Here is a 27,626-nt window from a genome sequence, read left to right on the forward strand (position 1 = left end):
CCAATTCAGGCCTTCACATTGATCCCCCCCTTCAATTCAGGCCTTCACATTGATCCCCCCCCCAATTCATTATCAATTGATAATACATCTTGCAAAAAGCATTACTGTTAATTGACATTTACATTAGAGCATTGTACCCATACCATGAAGTCCACATGCAAATCAATCATTATAAAGTGCTGTAAGGACAAGACAATTCATGACCAAAAATTAATTAGAAAGTATATAAACTTCCACTTTTACAACTTCAGAAGTAAATGTGTTTCACCGACCTTTCATTATCCACTGATGATCCCCTTAAAGCTTTATCGGTATTTCATTATTTATTTATTTTAAATACAAAATGTCCCTTTAAAAATACAGAGCATCGTACTCATATCATGCACTCCACACGTAAATCAATCATTATAAAGTGCTGTAAGGACCCTGCGATGCTTTTCATACAGAGGTTCCTTCAAGTGGACCCACATATAACTAGGTACATCTACGATCATCAGAGTAGCAAACCATCTCTCAGCAGGTCTTCCATTCCACATTATAGATATGTAGCCTACAACATTCTCACAACACTGGTTCAATGGTGGCGCTATTACTAACCAGTGTAATTATTATTTTTTAAATTTTAAATGTACAGTGTCACCATTTGTTAAAATGACAAAATGCACAACATATGACAAACAAAAAACATTAAAATATCATCTGCTTAATAAATTCATAGAAAACAAGACACGATTGGATGTTTTTTTTTCCTTCCACAGGAGAATCAGTCTCTTCCATCACAGTTCAGACACACAGTCGACTTCCATCAGTTGATTCCATCTTTGGGCCATTCTTCCAAGATAAAGGTTCACAGGTAGGGCCCTTGTCCATGGGACTAAGAGAACGGGGCTGAGTACATGTACAGGAGGCAACAGGATGTGGACTAGGAATGCTCTCAGGAGGAAAGTCCACAGCATGCTCAAACAGCCATCAGATGTAGGTGCCATGTGGACCTATTGGAGGGACGGGTGTTACATTCTGTATGTTCCCCCTCTTCAACTCCATATGTATCCTCAACGGTTCCTAGTGTTGGCGCAGATCCTACCAGTGGTGTGCTGTGTGATGACAGAGAGATGAAGAGGATGACAAGGTTTAGATGAGAGAAAAAGGAGACAGCACATGTAATTTATAGTAGTAGCTTAAAAATATATGCATTACCATGGCATTAGTGGTACTTGGCACCATGTTGGTAGCATGTAACTAATTGTCTTTCTACATTACATTATCCCTGTGTCATCCTGTACCAGGGTCATCCTGTATGTTACAGTTGTTGCACATGTAAGAGACTCCTCATGTAAAAAGGGACTTTCTAGTTCAATTCAGGGTTTCAATCAAATCGTATTTTGGCTATGATAGTTTTAGAATGGAGAAGCATCTCCCTCAAGACAACATAAACCAACAACTCCCAGACCCTAGGGGGTCCGCCCAGACCCTAGGGGGTCCGCTCAGACATGGCCCAGACCCTAGGGGGTCCGCTCAGACATGGCCCAGACCCTAGGGGGTCCGCCCAGACCCTAGGGGGTCCGCTCAGACATGGCCCAGACCCTAGGGGGTCCGCCCAGACCCTAGGGGGCCCAGACCCTAGGGGGTCCGCCCAGACATGGCCCAGACCCTAGGGGGTCCGCCCGACCCTGAGAAGGCCCAGAGGGGGAACCCAGGGCCCAGACTGTTAACCTTCTGTCCCAACACTGCAGTTATACAGGATACAGAGAGGCCCTGAGGCTATTGCGGTCAGCCTCTATCCGCTCAGAGATGAGGCCCTGAGGCTAGACCCTAGCGGTCAGCCTCTATAGAGAGAGAGGCCCTGAGGCTATTGCGGTCAGCCTCTATAGAGAGAGAGAGACCCTGGGGACTGTTAACCTTCGGTCAGCCTCTATACAGGAGAGAGGCCCTGAGGCTATTGCGGTCAGCCTCTATAGAGAGAGAGGCCCTGAGGCTATTGCGGTCAGCCTCTATACAGAGAGAGGCCCTGAGGCTATTGCGGTCAGCCTCTATACAGAGAGAGGCCCTGAGGCTATTGCGGTCAGCCTCTATAGAGAGAGAGGCCCTGAGGCTATTGCGGTCAGCCTCTATAGAGAGAGAGGCCCTGAGGCTATTGCGGTCAGCCTCTATAGAGAGAGAGGCCCTGAGGCTATTGCGGTCAGCCTCTATAGAGAGAGAGGCCCTGAGGCTATTGCGGTCAGCCTCTATAGAGAGAGAGGCCCTGAGGCTATTGCGGTCAGCCTCTATAGAGAGAGAGGCCCTGAGGCTATTGCGGTCAGCCTCTATAGAGAGAGAGGCCCTGAGGCTATTGCGGTCAGCCTCTATAGAGAGAGAGGCCCTGAGGCTATTGCGGTCAGCCTCTATAGAGAGAGAGCCCTGAGGCTATTGCGGTCAGCCTCTATAGAGAGAGAGGCCCTGAGGCTATTGCGGTCAGCCTCTATACAGAGAGAGGCCCTGAGGCTATTGCGGTCAGCCTCTATAGAGAGAGAGGCCCTGAGGCTATTGCGGTCAGCCTCTATAGAGAGAGAGGCCCTGAGGCTATTGCGGTCAGCCTCTATAGAGAGAGAGGCCCTGAGGCTATTGCGGTCAGCCTCTATAGAGAGAGAGGCCCTGAGGCTATTGCGGTCAGCCTCTATAGAGAGAGAGGCCCTGAGGCTATTGCGGTCAGCCTCTATAGAGAGAGAGGCCCTGAGGCTATTGCGGTCAGCCTCTATAGAGAGAGAGGCCCTGAGGCTATTGCGGTCAGCCTCTATAGAGAGAGAGGCCCTGAGGCTATTGCGGTCAGCCTCTATAGAGAGAGAGGCCCTGAGGCTATTGCGGTCAGCCTCTATAGAGAGAGAGGCCCTGAGGCTATTGCGGTCAGCCTCTATAGAGAGAGAGGCCCTGAGGCTATTGCGGTCAGCCTCTATAGAGAGAGAGGCCCTGAGGCTATTGCGGTCAGCCTCTATAGAGAGAGAGGCCCTGAGGCTATTGCGGTCAGCCTCTATAGAGAGAGAGGCCCTGAGGCTATTGCGGTCAGCCTCTATAGAGAGAGGCCCTGAGGCTATTGCGGTCAGCCTCTATAGAGAGAGAGGCCCTGAGGCTATTGCGGTCAGCCTCTATAGAGAGAGAGGCCCTGAGGCTATTGCGGTCAGCCTCTATAGAGAGAGAGGCCCTGAGGCTATTGCGGTCAGCCTCTATAGAGAGAGAGGCCCTGAGGCTATTGCGGTCAGCCTCTATAGAGAGAGAGACCCTGAGGCTATTGCGGTCAGCCTCTATACAGAGAGAGGCCCTGAGGCTATTGCGGTCAGCCTCTATACAGAGAGAGGCCCTGAGGCTATTGCGGTCAGCCTCTATAGAGAGAGAGGCCCAGGGTATCAAATGGGTGTGCTTATTGCTCAATGCTCACCATTCCCATTGCTGACCGGGCCCCATTGGGCCGTTCCCATTGCTGACCGGGCCGTTCCCATTGCTGACCGGGCCGTTCCCATTGCTGACCGGGCCGACCGCTAGGCCGTTCCCATTGCTGGCCGTTCCCATTGCTGACCGGGCCGTTCCCATTGCTGACCGGGCGTTCCCATTGCTGACCGGGCCGTTCCCATTGCTGGGCTCCGTGGTCTCCCAATTCATGGCCTTCTGGACGGCCTTCTTCCATCGTGCGTACCGGAACTCACTCTCTACAGGAGAAAAAGGAGGGACAGTGAATTCCATTAGAGGCTCCTATCCTCAAGGTGACTGCAGTACATACATATAACCACTAGATGTCAGTGTTAAACTCACTACCAAAAAAAAAATGTAGAGAGTCTGTCATGTAAACCCTGACTTTAGGCAACACAGTGACTAGGGTCTGGTTTCAATGATGAACTCTTGGCCTGGAGGAACTATGTCACATCCTCAGTCGATACGGGAGGAAACATTTTCCGGGGACCCTGCCAACAAATCACAAGGCAGACATGCCAGAACGTCACGATTCAAAACTAAAGTTTCCATGCAAAACCTTGGCAGTGGTTTTTCCAGAGTGAAGGTGGTGGATGCAAATTAGCCACATGCGAAATGCACTCACTAAAAATAACCTCCGTGATGTCCATCTTGGCAGCTACTATTTAGTGTTTTATTCAAGGGGATAAGGCAGTGACCTAAAGCCTCTATTGCCCCCCCAAAAAAAAAAAAAGAGTTCATTAGTGAAACCAAACCCTAGTCACTGTTTAAGGTCGGGTTTGAGAATATTAACTGAACGGTTTTTAATGTAAGATACATTTAACCACCAGATGACACAAATATTGATACGGTTTCACAAATCATGGTGACAGGGTCAGGGGTCAATTCAGTTTTCCAAATAAGTCAATTCAAGAACTGGATTTTTTTAAATATATATATATATATATATATATTTACAAATCATTATTTTAATTTAATATATATATTTTTTTTAAATGGCATTTTCAAATCACTTTGACCCCGACCCTGGCTACTGATCAAGGTCTGACGCTGTTCTCTCACCCTCAGGATTGATCAGGGGTTGGTATTTGTCAGTGGGGATGGTTGTGAGGTTACCAGGGGTCAGACTCCAGACACCCACCCCCTCTGCTGCTCCTGCTGCCATGGCGGCGCCCAGCGCCGTGGTCTCCGACATGGACGGCTTCACTGAGGGAACACAACACAGAAATCCAATACTGCGCCGTCCTCGGGAATATGTGTATTTGGGTAAAAAAAAAGGTTCATGTTAGAGAGAGTGCACTGTGCAGCAGCTGTGTGTTTACAGAGTGCATGATGTCAACGTGTCTATGTTCTTGGAAGTAGACGTAAAATGTGTGTGGTTGAGTCAAAGTTTCAAATGAGAGATTACCGAGTGCGTGTTCTTTACCTCAATGCAGTGTGTACGGGTTGGTGCGTCCGTACTTACCCACGGGGATGCAGAGTACATCAGCTTGAAGCTGCATCAGTAGTCTGTTGGAGGTCATGCCTCCATCCACCTGGAGCTGGGTCAAAGGAACCCCATAATCCTGATTCATAGCCTCCAGGATCTGGTCAATAATAATAAATACAATTATAATAATATTAGGTTCATAGCAGAGTCTGCTGTTTGACATCTGTGATTTGAGTCTGAATGGAACTCAGAGCCATATTCTCTGAAAACAGACAGCCAGCGCAGCGAAGGCCTAGGTGAGATCTGTTAGTGAACTGAGTCTGGCTTACCTCTCTCGTCTGAAAACAGACAGCCTCCAGCGCAGCGAAGGCCAGGTGAGATCTGTTAGTGAACTGAGTCAGGCCACAGATGATACTGTCGAAACGAGAGAGAGAGAGAGATGAAATCAGTATGGAAATAAAAAATAAAATAAAAAACTGGCAGCTCTGTTGAAATGGACAGAATACACACGTTAACTAAAAAAAAAAAAAAACATCTCAAATCTAGTGACATTTTGTCACATAAAAAACCCAAGTGAAATTAATGACGTCTGAAGCGCAAGGATTGTGTCACAATGAGGTGCAAGTGGCCTACCCTCGTGCACTGGGCTCCCAGTAGGGGGCGTACAGCCCGGAGAAGGCAGGAACAAAGTAACATCCATAGGATGAGCCCACATCACCTGCCAGCTTCTCTGTGAGAGGAAGAGGATGACGACAGTCAAGTAAATATGACCATCAACCTAAAAACGTACAGTGTGTTGCAGAGCTCACCGATCTCTGCGGAGGATTGGATGATTCCCAGGTTATCTTTCAGCCAGCGTACCACCGCGCCAGCTATGGCCACCGACCCCTGGAATAGACCAATCACAGGTCAGCACCAGCATAGAGGAGCCAATCAGAACCTGACAAACATACTGCATGGCTATATTTCAGACAGGGCACAACAAGACTAGCACAGCGGCTTGCAAAAGTATTCACCCCCTTGGCATTTTTCCTATTTTGTTGCCTAAAAACCTGGAATTAAATTAGATTTTTGGGGAGTTTGTATGATTTGATTTACACAACATGCCTACCACTTCGAAGATGCAAAAATATTTATGAAAAAAACAAGAAATAAGACAAACCAAAAAAAACTGCGCGTGCATAACTATTCACCCCCCAAAGTCAAAACTTTGTAGAGACACCTTTTGCAGCAATTACACCTACAAGTCTCTTGGAGTATGTCTCTATAAAACTTGGCACATCTAGCCACTGGGAGTTTTGCCCATTCTTCAAGGAAAAACTGCTCCAGCTCCTTCAAGTTTAATGGGTTCTGCTGGTGTACAGCAATATTTAAGTCATTCCACAGATTGGATTGAGGTCTGGGCTTTGACGAGGCCATTCCAAGACATTTAAAATGTTTCCCCTTAAACCACTCGAGTGTTGCTTTAGCAGTATGCCTAGGGTCGTTGTCCTGCTAGAAGGTGAACCTCCGTCCCCATCTCAAATCTCTGGAAGACTGAAACAGGTTTCCCTCAAGAATTTCCCTGTATTTAGTGCCATCCATCATTCCTTCAATTCTGACCAGTTTCCCAGTCCTGCCGATAAAAAACATCCTCACAGCATGATGCTGCCGCCACGCTTCACTTTGGGGATGGTGTTCTCGGGGTGATGAGGTGTTGGGTTTGCACCAGAAATAGCATTTTCCTTGATGGCCAATAATCTCAATTTTAGTCTCATCTGACCAAAGTACATTCTTCCATATGTTTGGGAGTATCCCACATGCCTTTTGGCAAACACCAAACGTCTTTGCTTATTTTTTCATTAAGAAATTGCTTTTTTTTTCTGGCCACTCTTCCATTATGCCCAGCTCTGTGGAGTGTACAGCTTAAAGTGGTCCTATGGACAAGTAATCCAATCTCCATTGTGGAGCTTTGCTGCTCCTTCAGGGTTATCTTTGGTCTCTTTGTTGCCTCTAATTAACGCCCACCTTGCCTGGTCTGTGAGTTTTGGTGGGCGGCCCTCTCCTGGCAGGTTTGTTGTGGTGCCATATTCTTTCCATTTTTTAATAATGGATTTAAAAATGGTGCTCTGTGGGATGTTCAAAGTGTCAGATATTTATTTTATAACACAACCCTGATCTGTACTTCCCACAACTTTGTCCCTGACCTGTTTGGTCTTCATGGTGCTGCTTGCTTGGTGGGGTTACAGACTCTGGGGCCTTTCAGAACAGGTTTATATATACACTGAGATCATGTGAAACTTAAATAAAGTCCACCTGTGTGCAATCTAACTAATTATGTGACTTCTGAAGGTAATTGGTTTCTCCAGATCTTATTTAGGGGCTTCATAGCAAAAGGGTTAAATACATATGCACAACTTTTCCTTTTAAATCTTTTTAAACAAGTATTTTTTTTTATTCATTTCACTTCACCAATTTGGACTATTTTTGTGTTCATTACATGGAATCTAAATAAAACTCTATTTAAAATTACAGGTTGTAATGCAACAAAATAGGAAAACCGCCAATTGGGAATGAATACTTTTGCAAGGCCCTGTATAACAGTACTACAGGACCGTGCGCTACAGGACTACAGGACCTAGCCGTGTACCTCGAGAGCGTAGTGGGCTGGTGAGTCCTTCCCCAGTTTGTAGGCCAGTGTGGTCAGGAGGCCGTGATCTGATATCACTGGCTGAGACGAAAGAGAGGGTGTCATTTTAGAGCAACAGACACCATTTTGGAGAAAAAAAAATTAAAAACATTTAAGTCCATTTTACCTTGATCCCTGTGTTTCTCAGCAGGAAGCAGCCAGTTCCGTACCTTTTAAATAGAAACAAGGGCCGGTTTTAAAAGGGAGATGAGTCGGACCATAAAAATACAATCTCTATGAGAAGAACAGAGGAAGACTTGGGGACATCTCTGAAAATCGAATCAAACTTTGTCACATGCGCCAAATACAACAAGTGTAGACCGTGAAATGCTTACAAGCCCTTAACCAACAATGCAATTCAAGAAAGAGTTAGTTTTTTTTTAATTAAAAAATAAAGTAAAATAATTATAAAAATTGACACAATAACAATGAGGCTATATACAGGGGGTACAGGTACCGAGGCAGTGTGCAGGGGTACAGGTTAGTCGAGGTAATATGTACATGTAGGTAGGGGTGAAGTGACTATACATAGATAAAACAGTGAGTAGCAGCAGTAATCAATGTAATAGTCCAGTGGCCATTTGATTAATAAAGAAGTCTTAAGGCTGGGAGGGGGGGGTAGAAGCTGTTAAGGAGCTTATACCCTCCCAAATCACTTGGTGATCCGTTTACTGTGTTCATATAAAATCAAATCTCAAAAGTATTTTAGAAATCCCTTTTTTCACAAAGTGTTTTACAGCTTAAAAACCAAAGAGCAAAGTAGGAGGCAGAAGAAGCACAGTGGCTAGGACACTCACTAAAAAAAGGTCAGGAACCTAGGAAGAAACCTAGAGGGGAGCCAGGCTCGTACATAACATTCTATGAACTAATATATTCTGAAAATGGCTGTGTTTCTGAGTGATGACGACCTAAACCAGCACGTCCAGTTCCACAGAGAAGGACCATGTCTGCTAGGTCATAAACCCGTCCAAAACAGCTATACCATAGCTGTGAACACAACAAGCAGGCCACAGCCAGAATGCAGAGCTACAGAACTGTGTGGTAGGCTCCCAAACAAATGGCAGAGTCAAAGGCCACCCTCTCCTTTCATTACAACTGAAGGAATACATGGACAGTCTAAGGATAAAATGTTTACACACACAAGCACCTTTAAGTGATACGGACCTCTGAATAAAATTATATGAATATCACGGTCAGTTTTTTTTCCCAAGTAAGGAGAGAAGACCAGTCTTGGAGAACTTACGTGTTTTTAGCCTGTCCATCCTGGAAGCACATCTGACCAACCAGAGCAGCGGATTGGTCCCCGAGACACTGCGACAGCAAGAACCACAACAGCATTTAGTCATCACACACACACACACACACACACACACACACAAACTAACCTCTGTCAGTCATTACTGTCAAAGCTAGGTCATTGATTCACTCCAACACACACACACATATTATTTTGATGCAATAACAACGAGGGAAAACTCCTTACCCCGGAGATGGGAACTCCTGCCAGAGAACCAGAGTTCTAGAAGAGGATGAAATTAACAGACATGGAGTGAAGTCACTGATCCAGGACCTGTGTCAAATCTCAACAAAGTCCATAAAAAAGTCCTAAAAAATACAATTTAAAAAAAGCCACCTTTATCAAATCAGAACTAATAGTAGCAGCAACAGGATCGGGTCAACCAGGTCGTATTAAAAACACACCATCTGTCCAAATCATCTCTACAGCCAAACCAAAAATCAGCTGTTAAGGCAGTCACGAGACGCTCCTGTCCAAATAACTGGCATAGCTATAGCCACACACACTCTACGGACGCCACAGGAGTCGCGAGCATCTCAATGGTGTAATGGAAAAGAAAGGGGGGGGCCAAAGGCCTGGCATTCTCTCCACGGACCTTACCAAACCTCCATTTGGTGGATGTGAGAGAGTGAGAACATTTTGGGGACGACGGGCAGCCATTTTAGGTGACAGTGGCAGATAAGAACACATCAGAAGTAGGAGGAGCAATCAGCTCAATGAATGACCTCTGGACACCAAGGTAGTTGACAGCAGTGCAGCAAACATGACACAGTGACATGAGATAAAACAAAAACAGACAGACACTTCACGTTCTATTCATTAGAGAGTACGTAGTTCTGAATTTGACCCATTTAAATCTTCCCTCATTACAAAGACAACTGTCACAAGATGAGCGTCATTTCTCTGTATCAAAGTCATATACAGTGCAAAGGTAAAGTATTCAGACCCCTTGACTTTTTTCCACTTTTTGCTAAAATGGATGAAATAAAAATTTTCCCCCCTCATTTCAGACCTTTTGCTATGAGACTCGAAATTGAGCTCAGGTGCATCCTGTTTCCATTGATCACCCTTGAGATGTTTCTACAACTTGATTGGAGTCCACCTGTGGTAAATTCATTTGATTGTACATGATTTGGAAAAAGACACCCGTCTATATAAGGTCCCACAGTTGACAGTGCAAGTCAGAGCAAAAACCAAGCCATGAGGTCCAAGGAATTGTCCGTAGAGCTCCGAGACAGGATTGTGTCGAGGCACAGATCTGAGGAAGGGTACCAAAAACATGTCTGCCGCATTGAAGGTCCCCAAGAATACAGTGGCCTCCATCCTTCTTAAATGGAAGAAGCTTGGAACCACCGAGACTCTTCCTAGAGCTGGCCACCCGGCCAAACTGAGCAATCAGGGGAGAAGAACCTTGGGTCAGGGAGGTGACCAAGAACCCAATGGTCACGGACAGAGCTCCTCTGTGGAAATGGGAGAACCTTCCAGAAGGACAACCATCTATGCAGCAATCCACCAATCAGGCCTTTATGGTTGAGTTTGCCTGAGAAGTCACTCTTCAGTAAAAAATACATGACAGCCCGCTTGGAGTTTGCCTAAAGGCACCTAAAGGACTCAGATCATGAGAAACCAGATTCTCTGGTCTGAAAAAAAAACTAGATTGGCCTGAAAGGCAAGCGTCACGTCTGGAAGAAACCCTACTGTGAAGCATGGTGGCGGCATCAAGCTGTGGGGATATTTTTGGGAGACTAGTCAGGATCGAGAGAAAGATGAACAGAGCAAAGTAGAGATCCTTGATGAAAACCTGCTTCAGAGCAATCAGAATCTCAGACTGGGGCGAAGGTTCACCTTCCAACAGTACAACAACCCTAAGCACACAGCCAAGACAACGCAGGAGTGGCTTCGGGACAAGTCTCTGAATGTCCGAGTGCCCCAGCCAGAACCCGGACTTGAACCTGATCGAACATCTCTGGAGAGATCTGAAAATAGCAGTGCAGCAATGTTCCCTAGCCAACCTGACCGAGCTTGAGAGGATCTGCAGAGAAGAATAGAAGAAACTCCCCAAATACAGGTGTGCCAAGCTTGTTGCGTCATCCCCAAGAAGACTCGAGGCTGTAATCGCTGCCAATGGTGATTCAACAAAGTACTGAGTAAACGGTCTGAATACTTATGTAAATGCGATATTTCCGGGGGGATTACACTTGCAAAATTTTCTGAAAACCTGTTTTTGCTTTGTCATTATGGGGTATTGTGTGTAGATTGATGAGGGGGAGAAACAAAACAATTTAATCAATTTTAGAATAAGGTTGTAACCTAACAAAATGTGGAAAAAGTCAAGGGGTCTGAATACTTTCCGTGGGCACTATACATTGACCTTTAAAGTAATATCGATAATAAATAGCTGGGGTTTTGTTGTTTTCCAAATAGAAAAAGTATGAATTGTGTAAAACTACAGTAAATGAGCTTTAACTTCCAGAAAATTCCTGCCAAAAGGTGCGTCAACAAAGTACGGAATCAAAAAGAAAGGAGGACCAAGGCACTCTTCATACAATTGATTAAAATGCCTTTATTCGTATGGCATGTTCAATAAAAAAAATAAAAATAAAATAAAAACTTTTTCTAAACAGGCGCGGTTCGGCCGCATGGCCTTCGTCAGGGAGTACAAAAAAATAAAGAGGAATACAAGGTCCTCTTTTGAACAGCTTATCAATTAGCCCTAATTGGAAGAGGGAGTGGTTACACAATTGATGGGACACACCTAGTAAGCAATACTATACACATTAAAATACTGTAGCTACGCGATCATAAAAATACAACTCCAACCTAGAAGTATCAGAACATTTAGAAAGGTAGTTCTAACCTTAAATATGACTGGGAGAAGTGTCAAGAATAAGAAAGCTAAAGTACTGAATACTTATGTAAATGTGATATTAATTTTGCAAAAAATATCCAAAAACCTGTTTTTGTTTTGTCATTGTGTGTAGATTGAAACTTTTTTTTAAATATATATAATCTATTTTAGAATAAGGCTGTGACGTAACAATGTGGAAAAAGTCAAGGCGTCTGAATACTTTCTGAAAAGAAAAAAACACACTGCATCAAGTGTCTGGGGAACAAACCAAGAAAACAATATTTAGCCCTGTAACCTTGACTATTATAGTCTAATGACTCAACTGGAATCTTATCAGGTCAGCTTTGACTCAGTTGGAACTAAACACTAGTCATAAAAACCAAATGACCCGCTTCGATTGGTCACTTAAAATCACACATTTGATCATAAACATCTATGGCTACCTTCTACTGAAAAATGATAAGGACTTAACCTGGATAGGTGGGTTAATGTTTAAAACATTGGTCGGTAAGCGTTTCAAAAACATTACGCAAACATTGACTCACCATTGAACCGTATATTTCTGAGGAGCTCTTCACTTGGGGTAGAATTTCCATTGGGACATCAAAATATCTACAAAATATATTCAAAATAATGCTGGAAATACATCGTAAATTTTGTACAAATTTTTTTTTTTTTAACTCATGCAGATATGTCTATGCAAACATGTTCAACTGTGTGTGTGTGTGTGTGTGTGTGTTCCTACTTGCAGAGCTCGGGGTCCCAGTCCAGGGTGTGTATATTGAAGAGCATGGTGCGACTTGCATTGGTCACATCTGTGACATGCACCCCTCCACTCTTCCCCCCTGTCAGACACTGGGGTAGAGAGGACCACACCGCCACAGAAGATAATGAATAATAAACATGTCGATTCAGAACCACAATGGAAATAAGTCTTGATTTTAAGTCACCCCTGACAAGTTAAAAAAAAAATAATGTAGATCCTCTGTCATTTTTAAATCAATCATCTGGATGATTAATCATTTATCACAGAAACGATCTGAACAGGAACTGATCACCAACTCCGATCCAGAGTAACTGTGCAGGTTTTTGTACCAGCCCAGTATTAAAAACTAAAACCTATCACCCAGCCTGTAGCGTTCGGGTTGGGCCCAGTCTTACCCAGATAAGCCAGGAGTCCACGGTGCCGAACATGGCTCTGTGTGTCAGGACAGCCTCGGCGACCTCCTCCACGTTGTCCATGAGCCAACGCAGCTTCACAGCACTGAAGTATGTACTGATGGGCAGACCGGTCTTGTGCTGGGGAGAGAGAGAGAGAGAGATAGAGGCTGTATCACTTCCGGCCGTGATTGGGTGGCGCACAATTGGCCCAGTGTCGTCCGGGTTTGGCGGGGGGGCGTCATTTGTAAATAAGGATTTGGTTAAATAAAAAGGTTAAAATGTAAAAATGTTAACAAATAAAAAAGGGAGATGTATAGAGAGAAAGAATCAAATGTAAGGGTGAGGAGTCAAGGGGGTTGACGTCACCCATCAGAGAGTATGGTAAAGATGTGTCAATCAGATTGTTCACATCTAATATCTAATCTTCTCATCCCCACAGGTGCCTATAGACTAGGATCCATGGTGGGGTAGGGGCTATGAAGTAGGGTCTAGGGCAGGGGTGAGTAATTCCAGTCCTCGGGGGCCTGATAGCTGGGGCAAAACTGTGACACCTAACTCCAATAATCACCTAATCATGATCCTCAGTTTAGATTATTATTACTTTAAAGATTAGATTACAATTACTTTAAAGTCAGCTGTGTTTGCTACGGATGGAGGAAAAGTGTGACTCCAATGAGGGCCTGGAGGAGCCCACCACTGGTTTAGGGGTTGGTTTGGGACAGGGCTCTCCTCTTACCTTCAGATGGTTCTTGTCCTTTCCCAGGGTGCTGTTGATCAGCCTCTCCACTGTGGACTGTGTACGAAGGTCCAGCCAAACTACAGGGTTAACCAGCACACAAGGAGTTAAAAATAAAAAAATATTTAAAAAACAAAAACTTCAATTGAATAAAATCACCCAGAGATTATGATATATATATATATATATATATACACACACACACACACACACACTATCTTACAATGTTCAACAATAGACAGTGGTTGAACTGGCAGAATGAAAAGCACGACTGTTAGTATGACATCACACAGTACTTCCTGGAGCTGGGGGAGGGTGTAATGGTATTGCAACAATGCTATTGGATGATGTTATGCAATCTGGCCATGTGCTGTGTGGTTTGTCACATGACACAAGTTTAGGACATATACTAAGTTGAGTTACGGTAAGGATCTGTGTGGAGGTTTGAGGGAGAGACTGGGGGGGGCTGAGGGAGAAAAAAAAAAAAAGTGCCTCAAAGCCAATGAATTGGACTGGTTCCTAAAACCACTACTGAATTATAACTCTGATCCCCCCCCAAAAAAAGTGAACAGGCTGTTCCTTCTACTGGGGACGGTGACCCTGTACTTTCTGGCACATACGTTTGTGACTACCAATGAGCTTGGTAATACCCACCAATGGCATTGTAGAGCGGTTCCCCCGTCTCTTTGTCCCAAACCAGCGTAGTCTCTCTCTGATTGGTCACGCCGACAGCTGGGTAAATAAACAACAATGGTAAACGAACACCACAACCCCCTGCTGCATTCAATGGAATCCTGAGTGCCACTGTAGGTACAGAGTATTCACACCCCTTGACTTGTTACACATTTTGCTGTGTTACAGCCTGAATTCAAAATGGATTAAATAGATTTCTTAACACACACTCAAATCCCATAACGACAAAGTGAAAACATGTTTTTTTTTAGAAATGTTTCAATTTTTTGGAAAAAGAAAAACACATAAAATAGCTAATTCAGATAAGTAGTCACACCCGTGACTCAATTCATTGTAGAAGTATCTTTGGCTGTGATTACAGCCGTGAGGCTTTCTGGGTAAGTCTAAGAACTTTCCACACCTGGATTGTTCAACATTTGCCCATTATTATTTTCAAAATTCTTCAAAGTCTGTCAAATTGGTAGATGATCATTGCTAGACAGCCATTTACATCTTGCCATTGAGTTTCAAGCTTATTTAGTTCAAACTGTAACTCAGACATTCAGGAAGATTCACTGTCTTCTTGGTAAACAACACCAGTGTAGATTTGTCCTTGTGTTTTAGGTTATTGTCCTGCTGAAAAGTGAATGTATCTCCCAGTGGCTGGTGGAAAGCAGACTGAACCAGGTTTTCACCCGTGTTGAGCTCCATTCGGTTTATTTTAATCCTACAAGAACTCCCCAGTCCTTATCGATTACAAGCATACCCATAACATGATGCAGCCACCACTATGCTTGGACATATGCGAGAGAGGTACTCAGTAATGTGTTGTATTTTCCCCAAACATAACACATCGCATTCAGGACAAATAGCGCATTGCTTTACCACTTTTTTTGCAGTTTTACTTTAGTGCCTTGTTGGAAACAGGAAGCATGTTTTGTAATACTATGTATTCTGTACTTCCTTCTTTTCACTCTGTCAATTAGGTTAGTATTGCGGAGTAACTACAATGTTGTTGATCCATCCTCAGTGTTCTCCTATCACAGCCATTCAACTCTGTAATTGTTTTTTTTTAAGTCACCAAATTGGCCTGAGTGGTTTCCTTCCTTTTCCGGCAACAGAGTTAGAAGGGTCTTTGGATGGTGTATCAATATACCCAGTCACTACAATGTGTAATTAATAACTTTAACATGCTCAAAGGGATATTCAATGTCTGCTTTATTTGTTTAACCAATAGAGGCCCTTAATTGTGAGGCATTGGGAAAACCTCCCTTGTCTTTGTGGTTGAATCGGTGTTTGAAATTCACTGCTCAACTGAGGGACCTTAGAGATCATTTATTATTTGTGGGGAACAGAGATGAGGCAGTCATTCAAACATCATGCTATAAACTATTATTGCACACAGAGTGAATCCATGCAACTTATTACGTGACTTGTTTAAGCACATTTTTACTCCTGAACTTATTTAGGCTCCTTGCCATAACAAAGGGGTTGAATACTTAGACTCAATACATTTCAGCTTTTCATTTTTAATTAATTATGTAAACATTTTGAAAAATATAATTCCACTGACATTATAGGGTATCGTGTGTGGGCCAGTGACAAAAAGAATACACTTAAAATGTAATCCATTTTAAAATCAGGCTGTAACACAACTAAATGTGGACAAAGTCAAGGAGTGTGAATACTTTCTGAAGGAACTAATACACATACACATATATATATATATATACACACACACATACACACACCACTGTACCTTTAATGTTGGATATGTCTATGTTGAGCTGGCCGAGCTTCTCACAGGTCCTCTCCATACACTCATAAACTGACTGAAGAATCTCCTTAGGGTCCTCTTCTACCCAGCTGACAGACACACACACACACACACACACACACACACACACACACAGAGTTCAACTAAGTGTTGGAAACGGTTTTACCAGTATTAGAAAGTAGCAGTTCAGAGAACGAACATGGTGAAATGCCAAGTGTCATATTTCAGCTTAGTGTTGTACAGTGATCAGGAATAAAACACACAACAGGTACTGACACTTAAGTCTTTCAGTCATATGTGGTCCAATTCCCCTCTTTTCTACTGGTCCTCATCAGGGTCAAAGACAATTGTTTGTTTTTTTTAAATAAAAAAGTTCTGACTCGGTCAAAGAGTCTTTCCAAAAGAACCCAGGCCCATAGTGAATAGCAGCTTCTCTGTATACAGGGCGTTCAGAAAGTGTTCAGACCCCTTCTCTACATTGTTACATTCCAACCTTAGTATTGAATCAATTTTAGAATATAAAAAAAATAATCTACACACAATACCCGATAATGACAAAGCAAAAGCAGGTTTAAGAATTTTGGGCAAATGTATTGAAAAATAAAAAAATCATTCAGAAATACCTTATTTACATAAGTATTCAGACCCTTTGCTATGAGACTCCAAATTGAGCTCAGGTGCATCCTGTTTCCATTGATCATCCTTGAGATGTTTCTACAACTTGGAGTCCAGCTGTGGTAAATTCAATTGATTGGACATGATTTGGAAAAGACACACCTGTCTATCTATATAAAAAAGGTCTGACAGTTGACAGTGGATGTCAGAGCAAAAACCAAGCCATGAGGTCAAAGGAATTGTCCATAGAGCCCTGAGAAAGGATTGTGTCGAGGAACAGATCTGGGGAAGGGTACCAAAAAAAATGTCTACAGCATTAAAAGTCTCCAAGAACACAGTGGCCTCAATTCTTAAATGGAAGAAGTTGGGAACCACCAAGACTCTCCCTAGAGCTGACCGCCCGGCCAAACTGAGCAACCGGGGGAGGAGGGCCTTGGTCAGGGAGGTGACCAAATACCTGATGGTCACTCTGACAGAGCTCCAGAGTTCCTCTATGGAGATGGGAGAACCTTCCAGAAGGAAAACCCATCTCTGCAGCACTCCACCAATCAGGCCTTTATGGTAGAGTGGCCAGAGAGAAGCCACACCTCAGTAAAAAAGGCACATGACAGCCCGCTTGGAGTTTGTCAAAAGTCACCTAAGGAACTTGGACCATGAGAAACAAGATTCTCTGGTCTGATGAAACCAAGATTGAACTCTTTGGCCTGAATGCCAAGCGTCACATCTGGAGGAAACCTGGCACCATCCCTACGGTGAAGCATGGTGGTGGCAGCATAATGCTGTGGGGATGTTTTTCAGCGGCAGGGACTGGGAGACTAGTCAGGATCTAGGCAAAGATGAACAGATCAAAGTACAGAGAGATCCTTGATGAAAACCTGCTCCAGAGAGCTCTGGAGCTCAGACTGGGGTGAAGGTTCACCTTCCAACAGGACAACAAACATAAGCACACAGCCAAAACAATGCAGGAGTAGCTTTGGGACAAGCCTGAATGTCCTTGAGTGGCTCAGCCAGAGCCTGGATTTGAACCTGATCGAACATCTCTGGAGAGACCTGAAAAAGCTGTGCAGAAACGCTCCCCATCCAACTTGACAGAGCTTGAGAGGACCTGTAAAGAAGAATGGGAGAAACTCCCCAAATACAGGTGTGCCAAGCGAGTAGCATCATACCCCACAAAAGGCTTGAGGCTGTAATTGCTGCCGAAGGTGCTTCAACAAAGTACTGAGTAAAGGGTCTGAATACTTATGGTAACGTGATACCATTGTTTTGTTTTTTTTGCAAAAATGTCAAAATCTGTTTTTGCTCTGTCATTACGGAGGTATTGTGTGTAGATTGTTGGGGAGAGGGGACGATTTAATCTATTTTAGAATAAGGCTGTAACGTAACTTTCCGAATGCACTGTAAGTTCCCAAAATAAGGCTTTAGTAGCCCACAGAACCCCAGTCTGCCTAGCCCACAGTCTGCCTGGCCCACAGAACCCCACAGTCTGCCTGGCCAATAGAACACCAATAGTCTGTCTAACGTAAATAAGCCCTGGACATTGGACTCTGACAGCTCATGCATTCAGCTAAAGGGGGAAAAAACCTAGGGATCTTCATTAAAGTGTAATCTCAGTTCTTAGTACTCAGTGTTGATTCAACCCAGGGAGGGGATTTGGTAAATGTTGACATACTCATAAAGATCCTCCTTCCATATTTCCCCTCTTTCCATTCTTCCTGTCATCACTGACCAATCCTGGATCAGAATTCACCCCAGAAGGGTGGAGCCAGGTAGCCTAGTGGTTAGAGCATTGGACTAGTAACTGAAAGGTTGCAAGATCGAATTCCCCGAGCTGACCAGGTAAAAATCTGTTGTTCTTCCCCTGAACAAGGCAGTAACCCCACTGTTCCTAGACCAGTTAACCCCACTGTTCCTAGACCAGTTAACCCCACTGTTCCTAGACCAGTTAACCCCACTGTTCCTAGACCAGTTAAACCCACTGTTCCTAGACCAGTTAAACCCACTGTTCCTAGACCAGTTAAACCCACTGTTCCTAGACCAGTTAAACCCACTGTTCCTAGACCAGTTAAACCCACTGTTCCTAGACCAGTTACACCCACTGTTCCTAACCAGTTACACCCACTGTTCCTAGACCAGTTACACCCACTGTTCCTAGACCAGTTAAACCCACTGTTCCTAGACCAGTTACACCCACTGTTCCTAGACCAGTTAACCCACTGTTCCTAGACCAGTTACACCCACTGTTCCTAGACCAGTTACACCCACTGTTCCTAGACCAGTTACACCCACTGTTCCTAGACCAGTTACACCCACTGTTCCTAGACCAGTTACACCCACTGTTCCTAGACCAGTTACACCCACTGTTCCTAGACCAGTTAACCCCACTGTTCCTAGACCAGTTTAACCCACTGTTCCTAGACCAGTTAACCCACTGTTCCCAGGCCGTCATTGTAAATAAGAATTTGTTCTTAATTGACTTACCTGGTAAAATAAAAGGTTAAAAGAAATAAAAATGGGAGGAGAATAGAAGGCTCATAAAAGTATTGTTACTGGGCCTTGCAAGCAGACTGTATTTGTCACGCCCTGGTCAAAGTATTTTGTGTTTATCTTTATGTATTTGGTCAGGCCAGGGTGTGGCATGGGGTTTTTGTAATTGTGGTGTGTTTGTCTTGGGGTTTTGGTGGTGGTATTGGGATTGTAGCTTAGTGGGTTATCTAGCAAAGTCTATGGCTGTCTGGAGTGGTTCTCAATCAGAGGCAGATGCTTATCGTTGTCTGATTGGGAACCATATTTAGGCAGCCATATTCTTTGAGTTTGTGGTGGGTGATTGTCCTTAGTGTCCTATGTGTACTCTCGGTTAGTTTGCACTAGATAGGCTGTTTCGGTTTCGATTACGTTTATTGTTTTGTGTAGTGTTCGTGTTTCTTCGTTTGATTAAACATGAATCTAAATCGACACGCTGCAGTTTGGTCCGACTCTCCTTCATCACCACTAGAAAACCGTAACAGTATTGCAGTGTAAGGTGTGGGCACTCACCCCTCTTTAGGGAAACTCTGCTTTATCCCAACCTGGTGGTGACTAAGCAGCTCTGCCGTTTTAGAATTGAACACCTGAGGAGAGGAGTGACAAGAGTTAGAGTTGTTCCCACTGTGCAAGTGATCTTAAAAATCAGATTATACTGAACAAAAATATATTTTTGAAGTGACCTGCAACAATTTCAAATGATTTTACAGTTCATAAGGAAAAACAGTCAATTAAAATTAATTCTTTAGACCCTAATCTATGGATTTCACGACTGGGAATACAGATATGAATCGGTTGGTCACTTTTTTTTAATCAAAAAAAGGTTGGGCCGTGGATCAGAAAACCAGTCAGTATCTGGTGTGACCACAATTTGCCTCATGCAGCATGACACAGTTGATGAGGGCTCTTTGTGGCCTGTGGAATGTTGTCCCCACTCCTCTTCAATGGCTGCGCAACGTTGCTAGATATTGGAGGGAACTGGAACACGCGGTCCTACACGTCGATCCAGAGCATCCCAAACATGCTCAATGGGTGACATGTCTGGTGTGTATACAGGCCATGGCAGAACAGGGACATTTTCAGCTTCTAGGAATTGTGTAGAGATCTTTGCGACATGGGGCCGTGCATTATCATGAACCATGAGGTGATGGAGGCGGATGAATGGCACGACAATGGGCCTCAGGATTTCATCACGGTCTCTCTGTGCATTCAAATTGCTATCGATAAAATGCAATTGTGTCCAATGTCCGTAGCTTATGCCTTCCCATACCCATTCCTCTCCAGGACTATTCACATATTGTTAATGAACACTTATCAAAAAAATATAAATGCATTTTTAAAAAAAACAGTACTGCCATGTATGAGAAAAGCATGTAAACATATATTTTGCATGATAATCTTAGACATCATTTTCAAGAGCTTCTGTAACAGTCTGAAGAAATAACACTGTGGGACAGCTGTGAATGAAGAAACAAGCTCTGAGTTTTCAAAAAGCCATGAATATGATGGACTTGTCATAAGTGTAAAAACACTAAGTTGACTGTGCCTTTAAACAGCTTGGAAAATTCCAGAAAATTATGTCATGGCTTTAGAAGCTTCTGATAGGCTAATTGACATAATTTGAGTCAATTGGAGGTGTACCTGCGGATGTATTTCAAGGCCTACCTTCAAACTCAGTGCCTCTTTGCTTGACATCATGGGAAAATCAAAAGAAATCAGCCAAGACTCCAGAAAAACATTTTTTGTAGACCTCTACAAGTCTGGTTCATCCTTGGGAGCAACTTCCAAATTCCTGAAGGTACCGCGTTCATCTGTACAAACAATAGTACGCAAGTATAAACACCATGGGACCACGCAGCAGTCATACCGCTCAGGAAGGAAACGCGTTCTGTCTCCTAGAGATGAACATACTCTGCTGCAAAAAGTGCAAATCAATCCCAGAACAAAGGATCTTGTGAAGATGGAGGAAACAGGTACACAAGTATCTATAGCCACAGTAAAACGAGTCCTATATCGACATAACCTGAAAAGCCGCTCAGCTAGGAAGAAGCCACTGCTCCAAAACAGCCAGACTACGGTTTGCAACTGCACATGGGGAGAAAGATCGTACTTTGTCCTCTTATCTGATGAAACAAAAATAGAACTGTTTGGCCATAATGACCATCGTTATGTTTGGAGGAAAAAGGGGGATGCTTGCAAGCCGAAGAACACCATCCCAACCGTGAAGCACGGGGTGGCAGCATCATGTTGTGGGGGTGCTTTGCTGCAGGAGGGACTGGTGCACTTCACAAAATAGATGGCATCATGAGGGAGGACAATTAGGTGGATATATTGAAGCAACATCTCAAGACATCAGTCAGGAAGTTAAAGCTTGGTCGCAAAATGGGTCTTCCAAATGGACAATGACCCCAAACATACTTCCAACGTTGTGGCAAAATGGCCTAAGGACAACAAAGTCAAGGTATTGGAGTGGCCATCACAAAGCCCTGACCTCAATCTTATAGATAATTTGTTGGCAGAACTGAAAAAGCATGTGCGAGCAAGGAGGCCTACAAACCTGACTCAGTTAAACCAGCTCTGTCAGGAGGAATGGGACAAAATTCACCCAACTTATTGTGGGACGCTTGTGGAAGGCTACCTGAAATTTTTGACCCAAGTTAAACAAATTAATGGCAATGCTACCAAATACAAATTGAGTGCATGTAAACTTCTGACCCACTGGGAATGTGATGAAAGAAATAAAAGCTGAAATAATTCTCACTACTATTAATCTGACATTTCACACACTTTTTTTTAAAATATACTCTGATCATGCCAAGCAAGAATGTTGACAGATAAACAATGTCTGCTTTGTTTTGGCACGACTGTCAGGTGTTACATAACTACCTGAGAGATGGATGACCGTCCTCAGCAGTAGATACCATGGAATTTACAGGAATAATAAAAGAGTGTGTAAAAAGTGATGCTCATTTGAAATAATCACTAAAGCAAATCAAAAATGTATTGGTCACACAGACGTGATTAGGAAGATGTTATTGCGGGTGTAAATTAAACGCTTGTGTTTCTAGCTCCGACAGTGCAGTAATAAACAAATTACACAACATATGTAGTTTGCATTGTTTTACAGTTCCAGATACTGAAGGTGTGTTTTGTTCAATTATTCATTAACGTGTTATTTCATTGTTTTTACATGTTAAATAGCCAGGGACCAGCTGGACTCCTGTCCTCTATGACCATTTGAAAAAAAGGAGTGCTTGACCTCTCACCCATAGGATAGTAGTTAATGTGTAGACTACACGTTACACACATTTTGACGAGAGTTAGAAACATTGTCCAAGACTGGATGTCCAGAATGTCACGTCGCTTGGAACATATTTACATCACAACAGGACGAGTCAAAAAAAAATACAATGCCTTCTACAAAAATGGACAGCTTCTTGTTTAACCAAGACAAGTGAAACAGTAGCTCTTCACAGTTTATTCAGGTAGAGGTATAAAGAAGCAGGGATGGGGGGGGTGTTATCCCAGTGCTGCCACCAATGTAGTGATCAAGGGTGAGAGATCAGAGACCCTCTTAAAAGAATGACTATCTACATCAACCCTGCTTACAGTGGCACTAGGGTCAGACAAAGTCAGACTTGCCCTTTACATTACACACTTGTTCCATTATATTACACACAAGTCATCAGATGAGGGAGTCTTCTGTGGTGTGTGGGGGGTTTGTTAAGAGCTGCGACACTTGAAAGCTATGATCCCTTATGGAGACCACCTTCAAATCAGTGTAGATGAAGGAGAGGAGACGGGCTAAAGAAGGATTTTTTTTTTTATAGTTGAGACAATTGAGACATGGATTGTGTGTGTGCCATTTAGAGGATGAATTGACAAGACAAAATATTTTAAGTGCCATTGAACGAGGTAGGACAGTAGGTGTCAGGCACATCGGTTTGAGGGCGTCAAGAACACTAACACTGCTGGATCTTTCACGCTCAACAGTTTCCCGTGTGTATGAAGAATGGTCCACCACCCAAAGGACATCCAGCCAACTTGACACAACTGTGGGAAGCATTGCAGTAAACATCCCTGTAGAACGCTTTCGACACCTTAAATGTTTTTGCACGCGCTCAGTGTATTTCCATGTTACTACAGCTCTTGTTTACAGAAAACAGACGAATGAGAGTGGACTACCTGTGTTAATTAGCTATCTGAGTCTCTGAACACGCGTGTAAATTGGAAGACAAAACACCACAAATGTGTTGTCGCTGAAAAATACTGGTCAGCTGCAACCTACAGTAACCTGTTTAAAAAACAGTCAGCATAAAAGTGTGCTTTTTTTTTGTTGCTTTGGTGAAAATATTTTGGGACGCGATATGAAAGTAGAGGGGTTTTGTTTCTAGAACAGTACTGAAATTGAGAATCGATTCACGTTTAGAGATGGAGGATTTGGCTTCCAGACCCAATTCACCTTTAACAGAACATGTAAGGCCCTTGGACGATAAGGAGTAACTTTAGGCTTCTATAGTCCAATATTGGGCTAGGGGTCGGACAGTCTTCCTGTGTAGACACCACGGAGCAAGATATGGCTCAGAAAACAAACCTCAAGCCAAGGATGAGAAATGTGTTGTACTCTGAATTGTCCCATTATCTCAAATCAAATCAAATTTTATTTGTCACATACACATGGTTAGCAGATGTTAATGCGAGTGTAGCGAAATGCTTGTGCTTCTAGTTCCGACAATGCAGTAATAAAAAGCAAGTAATCTAACTAACAATTCCAAAAAAAAACTACTGTCTTATACACAGTGTAAGGGGATAAAGAATATGTACATAAGGATATATGAATGAGTGATGGTACAGAGCAGCATAGGCAAGATACAGTAGATGATATCGAGTACAGTATATACATATGAGATGAGTATGTAAACCAAGTGGCATAGTTAAAGTGGCTAGTGATACATGTATTACATAAGGATGCAGTCGATGATAGAGTACAGTATCAACGTATGCATATGAGATGAACAATGTAGGGTAAGTAACATTATATAAGGTAGCATTGTTTAAAGTGGCTAGTGATACATTTACATCATTTCCCATCAATTCCCATGATTAAAGTGGCTGGAGTAGAGTCAGTGTCATTGACAGTGTGTTGGCAGTAGCCACTCAATGTTAGTGGTGGCTGTTTAACAGTCTGATGGCCTTGAGATAGAAGCTGTTTTTCAGTCTCTCGGTCCCAGCTTTGATGCACCTGTACTGACCTCGCCTTCTGGATGACAGCGGGGTGAACAGGCAGTGGCTCGGGTGGTTGATGTCCTTGATGATCTTTATGGCCTTCCTGTAGCATCGGGTGGTGTAGGTGTCCTGGAGGGCAGGTAGTTTGCCCCCGGTGATGCGTTGTGCAGACCTCACTACCCTCTGGAGAGCCTTACGGTTGAGGGCGGTGCAGTTGCCATACCAGGCGGTGATACAGCCCGCCAGGATGCTCTCGATTGTGCATCTGTAGAAGTTTGTGAGTGCTTTTGGTGACAAGCCGAATTTCTTCAGCCTCCTGAGGTTGAAGAGGCGCTGCTGCGCCTTCCTCACGATGCTGTCTGTGTGAGTGGACCAATTCAGTTTGTCTGTGATGTGTATGCCGAGGAACTTAAAACTTGCTACCCTCTCCACTACTGTTCCATCGATGTGGATAGGGGGGTGTTCTCTCTGCTGTTTCCTGAAGTCCACAATCATCTCCTTAGTTTTGTTGACGTTGAGTGTGAGGTTATTTTCCTGACACCACACTCCGAGGGCCCTCACCTCCTCCCTGTAGGCCGTCTCGTCGTTGTTGGTAATCAAGCCTACCACTGTTGTGTCGTCCGCAAACTTGATGATTGAGTTGGAGGCGTGCGTGGCCACGCAGTCGTGGGTGAACAGGGAGTACAGGAGAGGGCTCAGAACGCGAGGGCTCTCAACTGTTACACAAAGAACAGTGAACTGCTGCTAGTTCTCTCCCAGTAAACTGCTGTTTTCATCCTCATGCCAGGTACCAGAAGCCACAGCAGCCATTTTAGAACGGCAGTGTCAGCCAATCAGCTCCTTTGTTGTTCAACGTGACATTCCATTATGGCTGCTGTGGCTACTGCTAGCTAGCATGAGGATGAAACCAGCGGTTTACTTTAAAAACCTAGATGTAAAGTCACCTGTGTTGTTCTGATACCGGTTTCAGATCGACATTTTCACTTCTAAATTGATCTGTGGACACCGTAGATGGAAATGGCTTGCATTGAGTAATAGCCCTGGTTCCCAAGGATACAGTAGTATATTTGTTGCTCTCCTGTCTGAACCCCCTACTTCACAGCCACTGACAAAGCACATGCCTGAAACCCTTATCGTAGCACAGCAGGAAATAGTGGTTTCATCACTATAGTACAGTCAGAGATCAATTTATAGCCATTAAATCAACAAAAAAAAAATATATATATATATATATATATATAGATTTGAAACAAAAACACTTTTTGGGGGGAGTTCAGGAAGCCACTCCAGAGCTCTGTGTGATGTTCACATTGGTGGGGGCAGATGTTTTGATCAAGAGATTTCAGACCTTCAGAAAATTTGCACATTTTTCTATAACACTAAAACATGTATTTTACAGTTGTAAGGAAGGTGAAATGTTACAGTTTGTAGTTTTATAATTTCATTATACTATATTTAGAAAGAATACAAGTAATTCCAAACCTTATTCATACAGTGTTTAAATAGGGAATACGTCATAAAATATTTAATTTAAAATTAAAATAAATCATATTTGTACTGGTGTCTTCAAAAGTGACTGAACAATTTATTTTAAAAAATTTTTTTTACAGAAAGAGATGCGGCAGGTAGCCTAGTTAGAACGTTGAGCCAGTAACCGAAAGGTTGCAAGATCGAATCCCCGAGCTGACAAGGTTTTTACCGGTCGGTCTGCCCCTGAACAAAGCCGTAATTGTAAATAAGAAATTTGTTCTTAACTGAACTGTTATATATATATATATATATATTTTAATCACTAGTTATTGATGGGTCTCATGATAAATAATTACTTTCGGGGATTACACGAAGTTACATTTAAGAGGTTTTTGAAAAACAGGAGAACGCAACCCAATCAGAAGTCAGAGGCTTGCTGTGACTTTGCCAACTTACCAGAAACCTCGTCGAGCTTGTGCCTTGATCGATAGCTGCGACCAGGGGCTCCATTGTGATCCTCTCCGAGTAAGACGCTGTGGACATCCTTCTATTCGTATCCGTGGTGATCAAGTTCTACAAACGCCGGTGAACCCGTGGTCGGCTTTATATTACCCACTACAGGCAGTCCTGTTGAGACCATGCGAGAATCCTTCCAGTCACGTTGACAAAATCCTATCGGTTGTGGCTAATTTATGTTTGACGAGCCGTCAGAAGGCGTTGGCCTCGTGCTGCCCAATCAAATCCGGGGGCACGTCCAAAATAAAAAATAAAAAAGGTTCAATGAGTTTAAATCACCGGGATAAATGCCGCATTCAAAACAAGTCAGTCCATTGAAGACAACTGGGAACACGAGAGAAAAAAAAGAGCACCAATGGGGAAAAATATTTTTAATCGTCATCCCAACTCGGAATTGGAAGTCGGAAACTCGGATGTCTTTCTAGACTTCCGACCTGAAGATCGCTGAAGTCATGACCCCCCCCCCCTCTCCCGAACTCCCAGTTGTCCTAAAAGCATCCAAAGTCACACCCTTCATTTTACAGCAGTGATTTGGACATAAACACATCCAATCATCAATCACTAAAACTGATATTTGAGTTCATCTGTATCTTATCTTAGGCTATAACTCTGCAAACTAACAGATGAGCACAGCTTCATCCTACTCAACATTTATTTACACTCTCCATCCCCTTTTCAGAAGAAAAAAACAACTTTTATTCTGTAGTTGTCTGTGTGGATCAGACTAATTGAACGTCATCATAGATCAGACTGCATATTCTTGTGTCTGTCATTCTCCTTGTGATAAAGAGGACAACCGGAGTCCTAAAATAGACCACAGCTTTTATATTTGGTCTGTCAGGAATCTTCTGCCTCTCGGCTTCTGATGTGCAGTGGCAACTAATTTGCGATTCACTTAAAAGTCCAACGCGACTGTTTTCATCTCAATATCAAATCACTTCTGGGTAACCATTAAGTAAGTACCTTACTGGGATTGTTTTCGATTAACATGATGATGTCATCAGGCAGGCCAAAAGTCCATCCCACAGGCTGAAATCTTTTCAAACAGCTCTTATACTAAAAGGGTATTATCATCATTTTCAAAATGTCACCGTATTATCCCAACCTCATAGTGTGGAATTATATATAACGTATTTATTATTTGAAAATCGATCAGAGTGGTTGAGTGTTTGAATAATCCACAGCTTGCAAGGAAGGGTGTTAATTGAAATTCTCATCTGAACTACTGTGATCCAGTAGACCTAGGTCACCAT

General features: G+C 43.3%; 1 protein-coding gene across 3 annotated transcripts; it reads right to left on the reverse strand.

The window, feature by feature from the left end:
- Nucleotides 1-304: 304 nt before the first annotated feature.
- LOC112243504 (glycerol kinase-like) lies at nt 305-26,555 on the reverse strand. Of its 3 annotated transcripts, none has more exons than XM_042320018.1 (20): nt 26,314-26,555; nt 19,675-19,748; nt 16,009-16,115; nt 14,232-14,309; nt 13,578-13,657; nt 12,842-12,979; nt 12,426-12,535; nt 12,226-12,292; nt 9,019-9,054; nt 8,779-8,846; nt 7,663-7,705; nt 7,497-7,577; nt 5,677-5,755; nt 5,501-5,597; nt 5,197-5,281; nt 4,904-5,024; nt 4,501-4,644; nt 3,575-3,677; nt 3,457-3,505; nt 305-1,094 (listed from the first exon to the last, which is right to left on the reverse strand). In XM_042320018.1, the coding sequence occupies exons 1-20, from the start codon at nt 26,398-26,400 to the stop codon at nt 1,053-1,055; spliced, it is 1,689 nt and encodes a 562-aa protein (XP_042175952.1). In that variant the 5' UTR covers nt 26,401-26,555; the 3' UTR covers nt 305-1,052. The 3 variants fall into 3 exon arrangements, with proteins under 3 accessions (XP_042175952.1, XP_042175951.1, XP_042175953.1); XM_042320017.1 differs by having other exon boundaries at nt 305-1,095; nt 3,437-3,505; nt 26,314-26,554; XM_042320019.1 differs by lacking the exon at nt 3,457-3,505 and having other exon boundaries at nt 3,589-3,677; nt 26,314-26,554.
- Between the last annotated feature and the right edge of the window lie 1,071 nt (nt 26,556-27,626).

This window comes from Oncorhynchus tshawytscha, linkage group LG03, assembly GCF_018296145.1.
Source record: "Oncorhynchus tshawytscha isolate Ot180627B linkage group LG03, Otsh_v2.0, whole genome shotgun sequence".
Taxonomy (NCBI): Eukaryota; Metazoa; Chordata; class Actinopteri; order Salmoniformes; family Salmonidae; genus Oncorhynchus; species Oncorhynchus tshawytscha.

Excerpts from the sequence above, each read along its gene's own strand:
- LOC112243504 (XM_042320017.1), bottom strand. The coding sequence starts at position 26,400 with ATGTCCACAGCGTCTTACTCGGAGAGGATCACAATGGAGCCCCTGGTC. Across the intron at positions 8,847-9,018 it reads CAGGAGTTCCCATCTCCGGG|TGTCTCGGGGACCAATCCGC; the intron begins GTAAGGAGTTTT and ends TTGCTGTCGCAG. Across the intron at positions 5,282-5,500 it reads TGGGAGCCCAGTGCACGAGG|TATCATCTGTGGCCTGACTC; the intron begins GTAGGCCACTTG and ends TCGTTTCGACAG.